The sequence below is a fragment of the Myiozetetes cayanensis genome, unplaced genomic scaffold (assembly GCF_022539395.1).
Source record: "Myiozetetes cayanensis isolate MyiCay16 unplaced genomic scaffold, myiCay2020 scf5-8, whole genome shotgun sequence".
Taxonomy (NCBI): Eukaryota; Metazoa; Chordata; class Aves; order Passeriformes; family Tyrannidae; genus Myiozetetes; species Myiozetetes cayanensis.
In genome coordinates this window covers 45,580,368-45,593,865 of record NW_026087742.1, presented here as the reverse complement: position 1 = coordinate 45,593,865, position 13,498 = coordinate 45,580,368, and the positions used below count along the sequence as shown (strand labels likewise).

The following is a 13,498-nucleotide window of genomic DNA, read 5'->3' as shown; positions in this document are numbered from 1 at the left end:
GGGATTGTTAATTTGAGCAGTGCTGACTGTGGCTGTGTCTTGCACTTAAGGACTGTTCATGACTGGATACCAGAAAAAGCAGCTTTTGTTTGACTGCAGGATACCAGTTGAACATAACCTAGCATATTCCTTGCACTTTATTACTTATGGGGGGAAAACCACCCCAAACACATTCTCATTGATCTTTGGAACACAGAATTTCTTCTTCGTGTTAAATTGTACTGACCCTTAAACAGTCTTAAGAGTCTTTGGTTTAGTTTCCAGTCTTGCTCTTTGACTTCAGTACAGCTGAAAGATTTGGTGAATGTTCTAGCTGGCACAACCAACTACATCTGTAGTGACCACTCTAGAGCCTTGGCAATTGATACCTACTATTTGAGCTTTTCTACATTTAGAGATCAAGAAGAATTAATGCCATTAAACAACTTTCCTGATTATTTTTCTGTAGATCTGGTAGACAAACCAACCTGTAATAAGCTTTCATTGGCCAGTATTGTGACATTGAGTAATATGTTTCTTAATCTGTTTTCCACTTTTAAGTTTTGTAACTTTACAAGTTGAAAACTAGGCTTCTTTTTTTCTTCCAGGTAAAATACCTGTTTTCTGATAAAACAGGCACTCTAACATGCAATATCATGAACTTTAAGAAATGTAGTATTGCTGGAGTGACATACGGGTAGGTATGACTCTTAAAAACTCTCTAGCTTAATGTGTGCTTACTGGTACAGACTTTTATATTGGAAAAGGATTAGAACATTCTGTTCTTCAATTTATATTTTAGTATATTTTGTGGTCTTATAGTTTTAATTTTCATGTCCTGCAGCAACAAATTATGAAAGTCAAACCTGTGGAGTAAACATGAAGTACAGGCAACTTGCTTCCTAACTTACCTGATCATAATTTAAACAAAAGCAGAAGTGCTAAATAACCTGTGGCCTTTCAAGAGGGAAGAAGCTGCAACCCAAGGGTAGCAATTATTAGTCATGTTTCTGTGACTTGTTCAGATGAACCAGGATTTTGTTAGAACAGTGTAGTTCTAATTGTAGAGTTTAATATTCCTTGCCTGGGGATACCTACTTAACTGGTTTTGTTCTGCTTTTGTCAAAAGGATCCCTTTGAGTCATGCCAGTACTCCTTAGCACTTGGCCTTTCGAGTCTTGCATACTAAATCTTTGTATTTGCTTAGTTTTAATTGGGTAGTCTTAAGATTTCTGTGCAAGTTAACCTTTGAATTTCATGGTAACTAAATTAGATACCTTAAGAGGCAGAAAACTTGATTCAGATGTATGAACAGCTGAACCCATGGTTCCAGCATATGTTTTTGTGTGATGACTCATTGATCTTCGCCTTCCATTTTTTCTTTTTTTTTTTTGTTACCAAAGTGGAATAAATGTTCTTTTCATCTTTTTCTACCCCTCAGTCACTTCCCTGAGCTGGAAAGAGAACGCTCATCAGAAGACTTCAGGTAAATATATTCTGGGATGTTTGTGCTCTGTATAGCAAAGTGGGTACAATCTATATAAAGACTACTTTCCAATTTGGGACTGGAAGAAGCCCAAGGGAGCAATGTGTTTGAGTAAAATGGTCTTTCAGTGGGAGCCTAATGCAGAGCTGGTGGGTGGTGATGGATCTTCTCCTCTGCATAAAGAGATGGTGTGTGAAGGGGGTGAGGAATAGGCAGTGGCTGGGGTGGCTTGGATGCTAATGCAGTGCTTATTTATAAATGCAGACAGTCAAGTTAAAAGTAAACTGCTTTACAGTAACCTTACCCCCTTGCTAGAGACAAGATGTTACTCTTTTTAATCACTAAGTTCAGACCTGACAAGGGGAAGAAAAGAGATTTCTTTGTTAAAATGCTATGTTTTAGTAATCAAATTGTGGAGAGAGCTTGATATATATATATAGGTGTATCATGTCAAAAGAATCCTACTCCTTTTTATTCAGAACTTTAATGAATAGAGGTAATGGATCTGTCCCATTCAAAAGGAACGAGTGAAACCCCAGGGGTGTTACAGAGGTGTCAGTGTAGCACACAGAGGTTGTCAGGAAAAGGGGGAAGAACCAGGGAGGACTGACATAGAGTTGAATGGCAAATATAGGCAGGAAGTGAGTTCCCACCCGAGAAACAGGTAAACACCAAATGCTGTTAGAAGAACACTTGCCTATGAGCTAAACTGGGCTTCTCCACTGGCACAGCTTGTTTATATTATCATCTTTTAGGAAGGCGATACCATGATAGGTTGCTACTTGTGCTGAGATGTAATTTCTGTTGGTGCCTCTTTTCTTCCAATATAATGCTGTTTCTTGAATTGCCATCTTTTATTTCCCTGTACACTCTTTTTCTAGTTGATTCTGTGGAAGTTTCTTTCAGGTACTTATGTGGACTACTCAGACTTAAAATCCTCCAGGGGCAACTTTTGAAGCAGAACTCTGACTAGGAAGGGACCTTAGGGATATTGAAGTTTGATCTATTTTATAAGCAAGTTGCCTTGAAATCTGTTTATTTCAAGTATGCTTGAAAACTATTTTTGCAATATCTGTCCCAGGAGGTGCATTGACACTTGAATCTTTTCAAATACACTGTCAGTGATAACCATTTCTTGCTGCTGCTCATTTTTAGCACTTTCTGCATTACTTATATAATCTTTTCACATTACTTTCAAGGGCACTGGAGTCTTATTTTGTTTATTAAACTTGCTTCCTGAGAAAATAGATGAAGTATTAAGGTTGGCAATGTCACCACTTGTTTCAATACGCTTGTTTTGCTTTGCAGCCAGCTACCTCCTTCCACGAGTGAATCATGTGAATTTGATGACCCAAGACTGCTGCAAAACATTGAAAACGATCATGTAAGTCTACTCGTTGGATATCGTGCCTCTTAAATGCCCTCTTCTAGGCCCGTCTGGAATTGAATGCAGAACAGATCTATTTGCGTGATGAAGTCTGCTCCATGAGTGTGTCATGCAAGCACAGAGGGAATAAAAAGGAATCAAAATAGCTCCCTCCAGCAGCTTTCTGCCCACTTGTCTTACTACTGAATTAAAGAAGCAGTGGCATCGATATGGCTACCTATAGAACAGCTTCATATGTGCTGTTTTATATGGAAGATATGACATTACTTGCTACTTCTTGTAGCAAGTAATGATAAAAATGGTAATTCTTTAAAAGAAAGACTGCTCACAGTTCAAACATCTGTACTGTTAACATACTGTTTTTAACAGTAACCTATAGCATAGAAGGTGGTTCTGGTATGAGCCTTGCTTCAAGTGTTGCAAAAGTTTAGAATTTAAGTTATGTAAAGGATATAGGGGATGAGACTTAATTGCAAATCTAAGCCTTAGCATGAGGCTTAGTGATTAGTAATTTTAGCCTAAGTGGTAGAGTCCTAGAGTCCTAGTCTTTAGGGTTTCAGTTCATTGTTTGTTCAGAAATCATGTGGCTATGAAGTGTCTGACTGGACACCAGACAATTCAAACACTTGCAAAAAGCATGACCCTTGTTCTCTGCAGGCTGTCTCTCAGTATGGGATCTGAGCATTGGCAAGCACGAACTCCAGCAGCTGATCTGTTGTTTTTCAACAATATAACTTTTGTAACAGAGAGGGTTTAGTTATGAGCATCTCAAATGTAGTTGCAGCATACTGTGTGTGTGCAGGAAAGCTTTGTTTTTTGCTCTACAGTACTTAAGAATTTGAAATGCAGCAAGGTGTAAATATCTGAATTAATTCTTAACTACTTGATGTGGCACTATGTATTCCTCGTGGTGATGGAGCCTAAAGATGGCTCCTGTGCTCTAACCTACATCAAGGTGACCCTCCCAGTACAGTGCACTGGTTTCCTATGTGGCTTTTATAGTCACTTTCACTGGAAGGATTTTCCACTGGACATCACTTGGAGTGAAAACATGGATATCATCCTGTTACTTTTTGTCCTGTTTGTGTATTTGTGGCTACAGTTAGATCATGTGGCAGTTGCTGACTCTGGGTATTCATTCTGGTTTAGGAGGAGGCTGCAGATAAAGCTTGCTTGCATTCTTGCTGGCTGCTGTATAGAGAAGTACTCTAATATATTTTAGTAGACTCAGCAGAAGGGACATATATCAAATGAGTTGTGAGATGGAATGTCTCATCTAACCTTGAGATGGCCCCTTATTTTTGACTATTTAATTATTGATCTTCTCTGTGTAGAGTTTCTGTTTTGGGAGATAGAAGAAATGTTAGCTGTTGTAGCAGGCAGATAAACAATTTTGGTAGCTTCCTTAGGTGTCACTGAGGCTAGACAGCTCAGAAGGCTTTGTTCTTTACATGCTGAGTCTTATGTATCAAGCTTCCTATTGGGTGCAGACTTAAATGGATAAAAACTGTTGTCATTGCACAGCTGATGGACCGAGCACACAGTCAGTCAGTGGTGAAACTCCTGGCTAGTAAGACTGAAGATGTGCCTTGTATAGGCCAGAGTTGTCCTTCAGAGCCTGACTGTACTGGACGAATGGATATCACCTACTGGCAAATGGTAATTTGGCACAGAATGTGGGAATTCAAGCACTACATATAACAGTTTGCTTGGCACATTCAGGAGTATTTGTTAGACTGTGTTGGTGAGATCAGGGCTGAACTCCAGGACAGTGGTAGAGTAAAGGGTCTTTGTAGCTTTTTTGCATTTGGTCAGCTGCTAATGTGCATAAACAGCTTCTGTCTAAAGCTCCATAGTGTCTTATTTTTCATAGCTAGTAGATAGCTGCAGATGACATTTGCAGATGTATGACAATTTCTACTCATGTCGTGAACTGAGGTGGTAAAACTGAAGTGTTCTAACACAAGTTGCCTTAGTGGGGCTAGGTGGTACTGTACTTAGTTGGGCAATTAATTCCCTTTAAACATTTGACCTTTTGCAGCTGAAGCTTTAAGTGTGATATCTTACAAACTCTTATTAAGTGCTCATTGCTCTGGTCTTGAAGATATTAGATTTTTTTTTTCAGTCCAGTCACAAGTGTTAGTTTAGAGCAGTCTCAGTGCCAAGTAATTTTCTTTCCAGGTTGAAAATAAAAAATTATGTACTTAGACTCCTGAGACTGTCTTCCATCTGCTAGGAAGATTTTTAGCATCCTGTGTCACCTCTAAATTTCATAGCTCTTCTGGACCACTGATGTGTAAGGGCTGACTGATAGCCAAGCTCAGTTCTTGAATAGGCAAAGAATTATTGCCCCATAGGAAATGTTCCAAGGAAAAATAACTTGTCTTGAAAACATGTGGAGGTTTCTCCTGCCTGCTCTGGGATTTGAATGTGGAAGAAAGTACCTAGGTTCGTCTGTCTGTTCTTTTTCTTTGGAACTGCTTCTGTTGGATGAACTCTGAATGATGCTGTCTCCTCTGTATAGAGAAAATGGCATAAACTCTTAGTTTAGTAAGAAAAGAGCAGTTGTTTTCTAAGACTAGAAAGAATGGTGAATATGCTAGGTGGTCTTTATCTTGGCACTTGCTAGTTGCATATGTGCTATGGAGATGCAAGCCTGTTTGGTGTAGGGTTATGTTTTACCTGATGATAGGAGAGCAGGGAAGGAGGTCAAGAAGTGAAGGAACTATAGATGTGGATCTCATCCTGGACTCCTGCATCTCTCCAGATTCTCTCTGAACTTCATCTATGAATTGCAGTTTGCCTAAGAGCTTTGTTCTATGGCCCCCAAGTTCTCTCTTGATGCAGAAGCAGGAAAGTATAGCTGCATGAATTGATTGAGTGAGTAGTATGTGAGTGAGAGCCTCTGGGAGGCTTTAGTTTGGTAAGTAACTGTTGCTGGAGAACTGTGTAAACTTCTCATTTTATAGGTCACAACTAAATTGTTAGAGCTTGGTGAGAAATATTTTTCACGTCTGCTTTTGTTCTTATTACGTGTGGGACTTTGCTACTGTTCAAGTATAAGACAGTATCTTAATTATAGGTCATATCTCATTGGTTTTGGACAAGATGAACTTGCATTTAACTCTCTTGATTTTCAAACCCTGGTTAATGTTCTCTTTGAGTTTGTGCCTGAAATATCCTGGTCCTCTCTGGTCTTACCAACTTCTGTTCTGGAGGTGCCCAACATGCCTGGATCCTCACACTGCTCTCCAGATATTTTAGTGAACTAAACAGTAGGAAGTCAACATCTTTTTAAGATGATGAGTCTTAATTCTCCTTGGTAATCAAGTATATAAGTATTTTTGTAGTTGTCCTTGGCAGAATTTACCACTTTCTTCTTTAAAGGAGTAAGCTCAAGTTATTAGACTGTGTTTTAATATCCAATTGACCATAGAAAGGCCATTTGCTCAAAAAACTGTCAGTCGTGCTCATCTGGAGATGTTATGAATGGAGGCACTGATCTCATATTGCATGGAAAAGGAGAGATGAAAAACCTTTAACTTCACATGCAACTTCCTTGGAATTTTATCAGTTGGCTAGAGAAAAGTAGTTTGTCTTCAGAGTAGTAAGGCCCAGATAAGGCCATGTGTGACATATGTGCAGTTATGTAGCTCTGCAGAGTGCACTTTGCTACCTGAAAGGCTGAGATTTGGCTTAGTGTTTTGTTTCTCTGAATAAGGGAACAATGAAGGGATAAAAGGTTGTGATGCAGCTTCCTGACCAGTGGTCTGTGCCTTGCTTGATAACAATTATTGCTGTGCCTTCTAGATAGCTAAACTTTGCTTTCACAAAGGATTATGTGTTGTAGATAGTAATCCAAGAACTGCTTCCAGAAATAGGAGACTGTTTCAATGTATATGTGGTTCTCAGCTTGTAGGGGCAGTAAGCAAAATAATTTAGCCACTGGGGTATATCTCTGGTATAGGTGCTTGTACATGAATTTTTTCACAGACCTTTGGAAAAAAAACCAAAACAAAACAACACCACCACCACCACCAAAAAACCCACAAAAAAAACCCCCCACAGAACCAGAGAAAGAAGCAATGGCTTTTACCCAGAGCTGTTGTCACACAGGGATGAGAGGGAAAAGGCACTTAAATTGAGAACTACTTATTGGTAGGTCTGATGAAAAAGAGACTAAAATATGCAAACTTTGTTCCAGCTACAGATAAACAGAGATGGAAAAACTGGGGTGGGAAGAAATAAGGCTGACCTTAACAAATGTAAGAAATGTATCTGAGACCATCAGTAAAAACTTGACTACTAAAATATCAGAGAATTAATAGAGGAAAATAAATAATCAAGTAGGATCAGTTAACTTGTGGGACTTCTGTCCTGTACTGGGGTTACACTTGGCATGTTGGAAGGGATGTGTTGCCACAGAACCCATTAATGAATGTTCTGTTCACAGATCTGAAAATTTGAGTGATCTACCCTGATTCATGCCTGTGCAACAAATATTGTCAGTACTGGAACAATATAGAAAGGAAACAAGTGACAGCTGTGTGGAGGAGCTGTTGTGATAAGCTGGGGCTCTGGGTATCTGTTGCAATAGAATTGGAAAGTTGCCCTGTAATACACTGTGAGCTGTGAAAATATCAACACAGCAGCAAATTATGTTGCTAACTTGAAAACATAAATATAGACATAGGAAAAATTCAAATCCTTGTCATTACTGAGACATGTTGTTTTAGCCAATAGAGCACATACTGTGAAAGCGTGTTAAGGGGCTAGGTGATAAAAGTGTAAGAAGCACACCAAAGATCTGGATGCTGAAATGAGATTTTGGCAGGCTCTGCATTTTGAGATGGAGATAAAACTTCATTTGCTTTCACTGGAAATAATGGAGAAGCAGTAATCTCCTGTTTGTAATTTGCTGTGGACTTAACATTTTACACACTACTCTCTGATTATATTCTATTTATTAATTTTCTTGAACACAACCTCTGCACTCCCAGCATGTCACCAAGTTACAACTGTTGTTATTTTAGCGGCATGTGACCATACAATTTGGAGGTTTCAATATGTAAAGGTAAAGGTCCTGTGTGAAACAGTTACTTTGAAAATCTTCATGACAAAGTAGATGAAGTAAAACATAGGTATAGGTCTATGATCTTCAGTCTTTTTATTACACTATTTTCTAATACTCTTACTTGTTTACATGTTAACACAGTGTTTGCCAGCTGACGTGGTTTTGTGGCTTTTTTAGTAATTTACTTCCTACTAATTAAACCTTGATATTGCCAGTGTGTATCCTCTGCTGATAAAAACTTTGTGAACTCTCACAGAATTTTTGCACATAAAAATGTCATCTAGCTTCCAAAGTCAAGTAAGGCTTTCTGCAAAGGTGGGATGACTAAGTTCATGTCTGACTCAGTCACTGAGCAAATGGCTGCTGTGAGGAAGATGCTGAAGCTACCAAGTGTGGATGTTATGGTTACACCAGAGTTGGGGAAGGGGAACCATGTGTTCACTTTAGCTGAAGTGAACCAGTTGTGCCTGGTTTTGAGCTGGGTAGCTGAGTACCATTTTTGACTGCTGTAACACTATAAATACTATGCCAGAGATGGAGGAAAGGGGTAGGGGACTCAATTTCAAATTGCTGTAGCTACAGTTGCCAGAGTTGGCTGATGAGAGACCTGTGATTGAAGTGCTGTAGCATCTTTGAGTTGCACACCTCGTATCTATCTAAACTGTGATGAGGATGGCTGTGAACAGTGTTCTATATTCTGTGATGCTGATGCTGAATATGTAGGGACCATTGATTAATTTTATGCTTGGTTGGATGCTGTATTCCTGTGGAAGGGCATGTGATGTTGCCTTCTACTGGCTATTCAGTGGCTGTCACCTCTGGATTTTCATTGTTAATGGTGCAGTTGCATCAAGTTTAATTCTGGTGTGGTTACTGTCACTCTATTAGAAACTGCCATAGTAATATTTCCTGTTTGCTAGGTTGTTGTCAGCTTGTGGCACATGTCTTCACCTATATGAAGCTTGGGGTGCTACAGAACTAATGGTTTTATATTTGGGGAGGTGGGGGAATATTCTGGCTTCTCATCTCTCTTCAGCTTAAGTGAGGTCTTTATCATTAACACTCTTAATTTGTCAGTGCTGGCCCTGAACTCTGCTGTCTTGATCTGCTGTAAATAGAGAACAGAACAATTTTTTTTTGGTTTGTGGTACCTCTGTGGTCTTCTCAGTTTAGTGAATAGATGCCTCAGTCTGTATGTAATGCTAAACCTCACTCTCCTGGTGTTTGGTCTAGCCCACAGCTGTACACATACAGGAGTTCCTCACGCTGCTGGCTGTGTGTCATACTGTTGTTCCTGAGAGACAAGGAAATACAATCATCTACCAGGCCTCCTCTCCAGGTTGGTCCTTGCTTTCTTTTTCGGGAGGGAAGGAGTTCAAGGAGTAGAAGGTAGACTGGAGGTCCATAAATTTCTGTGAAGATCATTGATTTTGAAAGCAGGATGCCCCCCATGATGCTAGCAGTAGGTCTGTCTTCTCCTGTCATCAGTACATGCTGCTTTTGAATGTCTTCTTCAAAACTACAGCGTCCATGATGTTTCTTTAGAGATAAGCTGGGCTCATGATGCCTTCTACTCTGGCCTTCCTGTGGGGATGAAAAATAAAAGTAAAACTTTGAGTCTGCAGAGCTGATTTGAGCTGATTTATGGAAGTAATTATTTGTTTCTGCATTAACAATTACTTGCTTTATTTGGCATAAGTGCAGATTGTCTCTCTCGATCTAGTAGTATCTGCGTAAAGCAAAGTAGGAAGCAACCAAGTGCTGATACGTGACACGGTATAACCAATAGCAGAGTCCTGGCCCCATTCAGGCCTGCCCTTGACACATTTTTTTTCTCCTTTAAGTTAGCACAGAGGTATTGAAGAGTATAGGCATTGCCAGAATGCAGAACAGCATGACCCTGATCTCCATCAGTTTTATTTCTGTTAGTGAGGATATTTCTAGAATTGCTGCAGTGGTGTTTTGAGTGAGGATTCTCACTCAATGAGGATTATCATTTCTCATTTATGTCTTAAAAGTGTGTCTGAAAAGTAGGGTGAAGAGCCTGTGTAAGGAAGCTCTGGTCAATGTGATGAAGCATGAGGAGACTGAGAGTACTGTAGAGACATTAGGGTTTCTTAAATTGGGCACTAAATTCACATGTATGGTGGTTGTGCTTAATGATATTTGCTTCTTAATGAGGCTCTGTACGTACCTACTGGAGGTACAAAGTGTTGGCTCTGGTTTCAGCTCTGTTATTTGAGCTCCTAATGACACTGCTCATTTCAGTCCCCAGAAGACAATGCTGCATTTCTATAGCATGTGAACTTAGTGCCTTTACAGCAGAAAATGGCTTAAAGGTATATTGTAGGAATTTAGAGTAACAACATAGCTTTGATCTTGCTTTCTGAACAGGTGTTTCCCCTTCTTTGTGTAGAAAAGTATATTCCTCCAAAGAATAGAGTTGAATGCTTCAGTAGTTACAGGATATTTTATATGGATTGAGTACAAAGTTTGTGTCATTGATATTACATGGCCTTTGTAGAACTAAGCGTTGAATATTTTTTGTGGAAGGGTCTGCACAGCTACTCGAGCAACTGTACACAGGAGAGTATATGGGAAATGGGACTTCTGTTTTGGCAGTCTGGCATATTTAATATGGGGTTTGGAGGCCTCTCTCACATACCAGATGAAATTTAAGCCTTTTGTTTGTTTTGGCAGATGAAGGGGCATTGGTGAAAGGAGCAAAAAAACTTGGTTATGTCTTCACAGGACGGACTCCACATTCGGTTATCATTGATGCGGTAAGTGGTAGATGTGCATGGCACAGGCTGCCAAGCTCATGCAGAGCATAAATATGTCCTGTATGGCTTCTGTGAGGCAGCAGAGTCCTTGGGATGCTTACATGTAAAAGGCTTTTGCACATGGGGAGAAGTTGTTTAAATCTGTCTGGAGATGCGAAGTCCTTTACCCTTCTGTGTGGCGTGGGCAATAGGACATTGCAAGTGTACAAGGGAAATAACAGCAGTTGTGCCTGAAAAATAAATTTTCCTTGTCTGGTAGGCACGGACGGGAACACTCACACTCAGAAGCAAATTCACGTGTCTGGCTGACTATTATGTTTAGTGGTTACAATTCTTCTAAATGTTTCATTTCTTGTATTAGAAGGAATTTTTTTTCTTCTGAGTAAGATGTTCTGCGTCTTCTTAAGATTATCTACTCAACAAGCTCTGTATGCAGGGATGCGTAGTTAAGGGATTACAGTTGACACAGTCTCAAACTCACAGGCCATATTCAGACTCAAGTTGCAGTCTGAGCTAAAGTGACTCCAGATTTATACAGATGCAGCTAGTAGGGTGCTTATTACAAGTGATGGATGTGTTTTTGTCGTTCTCTTGGGTGTGGTCACTTTCAAATTCTTTGGAACACTGTCAAGATAAGCTCTTAAAAAACAACCTCTGTGACTTGTCACAAACTTTTTACAATTTCTCAGAAATTGCTTCTTAGTTTAAAGGGAAGAACTTGGGATGAGCAGTGATCTAGAGCTATCTAGGTGCTTCTCTGCAGGAAGAGCTAGGGCCTACCTGGCTTAGCTTTATACTCCTAATACCAAGTCAGGAGCCTGGTCAGTCTACAGCCAGCAATAAAAGCTGTCACTCCCAGAGGTTCCTGTCCCTCCTTATTGCCTATATCAGTGGCAGCACATGTAATATGGGTTGGAGGTGCCTTTTGGTCTTGGGGATACTGCTGAATTGATATGTGCCTTGTAGGACATAAGTCTGTACTGCAATTAGATTTTACTGCAGCACTTTCTTTAACCTGGTGCTGCAAATACCACTGGAGTTCTGAGACTCCAGTAATTCCTACTGCTCCTTCTGTCTGTTATGTAACAGGTATGGCAGGTGTTTTGAAATCTGGTTGGTTCTTCAGGTGGTTCATGATCAACCCTAGCAGAGAGTTGTTGGTGATAAGAGGAATTTCTCCTCAGTTAACTTTCTTTTTTGCCACGAAAAATATAATTAACTTTCTTGTAAATTCAAGTAAAAGAAATGCTAAGGGAGTTCAGTCAAAGGTTATTGTAATACCAAGTCTGAAGAGTTATGTTTATTTAACTTGGAAAAAATGTTCACAGCCTTTTGATGGCTGTTAAGAACTAAATATGCAGCTTGCCTTTCAGAGCATGCTTATCGTTTTGCAGTAAGATATTAATTCCATTGTAACGGTGTAGCAGTAGTAAATGAAGGATGCCACAATACTGAATGTTGAAGAAAGTCCATGAAATAGGGCCCTGCATGATTTAACCAGCAGAGGGAGCCATTGCCACTGTTATCGTACGGGGTTGTGTGAGAGAGGCCTGAGCAGCTTGCATGTTTACACGTGTGAGAACATAATGTGGATTGTACTTATAATAGTATGCTTTCTTTTGTAGCTGGGGAAAGAGAAAACCTTTGAAATTCTTAATGTGCTGGAGTTTTCCAGGTGAGTTTTCCTCTAATATACTAAATGCAGCATAATAAGAATACCCTTCTTGTAAACATGTTACTGAGATAAAAAAGATACAGCTGATGCAATAGGAAAGCACAACGTTGTTATTTTTTGTCCTGCCCCTCCGTCTTCTCATTTCTGATGTAGGATGAGTACAGAGCTGGTGGCTGTGGCATGTGAGCATGAAACTCTTCCTTGCCACTTCGTCTCTGTTGATTTATTGGAATGTTGCTGCTCTGGAAGTGTTTTGCTGTAACTTGTGGATATCCTGATGTTTTACTTGTCTGCTTGAAGAACAGCTTTGAGATTATGCTTTTATGCATCTTCTGTAGATTACTTGTTTCTGAGTAGATGGAAACTACAACTGGACGTACCCCTTTTTAAGAACCACTCCATCTATGAAAATACAAACATTGCAAACACTTCTAGCTTGTCAGGCTCATTAGGATGGGCATTGCTTGTGTAGCAAGAAGCTTTGTTTGAAATGGACCCCTAAATCACTGGAGATGATTTTCTTTGTCAGTTGATAAGTTATATCAGTTTGGATGGTACTAGTCAGAAGTCTTTTTTGGTTTTTTTGGTTTTTTTTTTTTTTCCCCCCTACTCTTACTGTGGATTAAAGCCTTGAACTCTTGTCCTCTGCTGTCTTTGAATTGGCTGGTTTTGCTCAAAAGGACTATATAAAACTAGAGGTGGGGAATATTTGGGTAGGCATCTTTTCTTGTGTGCTGGCTTGCTTTGAAGATTATTCTTGACTACTTTCCTCTTTGCTACTACATAATGTAGCTACGTAAGATACTTCTGAAAACTGTGTAGAAAGGCACTAGAAGAGTCTTTGGGGGTTTCTGACAAGCTGACCACAGTACCCTGATGTCTCTAACAGGAATAGCTGTAGCCTGCTTGCAGCAGAAAAAAAGCTGTCTTAGTTCTCCCATGCGTGTAGCAACTTTCCATTGGACTGGTGAGGAAGTTCCTACAATTAGATTTCAAAAAGCGTATGAAAGCTTCCCAGTGTCATTAGCATGTTGCAGAAATTCTGACTACAGCTAATTGCTCCCCTCTTTGGAAAGTCTCAGAAAGGATTGTTTTATCTTATGATACATGCCAA

At 39.7% G+C, this 13,498-nt stretch overlaps 1 protein-coding gene across 3 annotated transcripts in view; it reads left to right on the top strand.

Annotated features, from left to right (window-relative positions):
• The window catches only part of ATP8A2 (ATPase phospholipid transporting 8A2), a 318,028-nt gene that overhangs the window by 66,196 nt on the left and 238,334 nt on the right, over positions 1-13,498 (top strand). For all 3 annotated transcript variants that reach the window (XM_050334134.1, XM_050334135.1, XM_050334136.1), the window contains 6 exons: positions 588-676; positions 1,421-1,465; positions 2,774-2,849; positions 9,160-9,265; positions 10,627-10,709; positions 12,335-12,384. In XM_050334134.1, the coding sequence (XP_050190091.1) occupies positions 588-676; positions 1,421-1,465; positions 2,774-2,849; positions 9,160-9,265; positions 10,627-10,709; positions 12,335-12,384 (449 nt within the window). The remainder of the gene's footprint in view (positions 1-587; positions 677-1,420; positions 1,466-2,773; positions 2,850-9,159; positions 9,266-10,626; positions 10,710-12,334; positions 12,385-13,498) is intronic.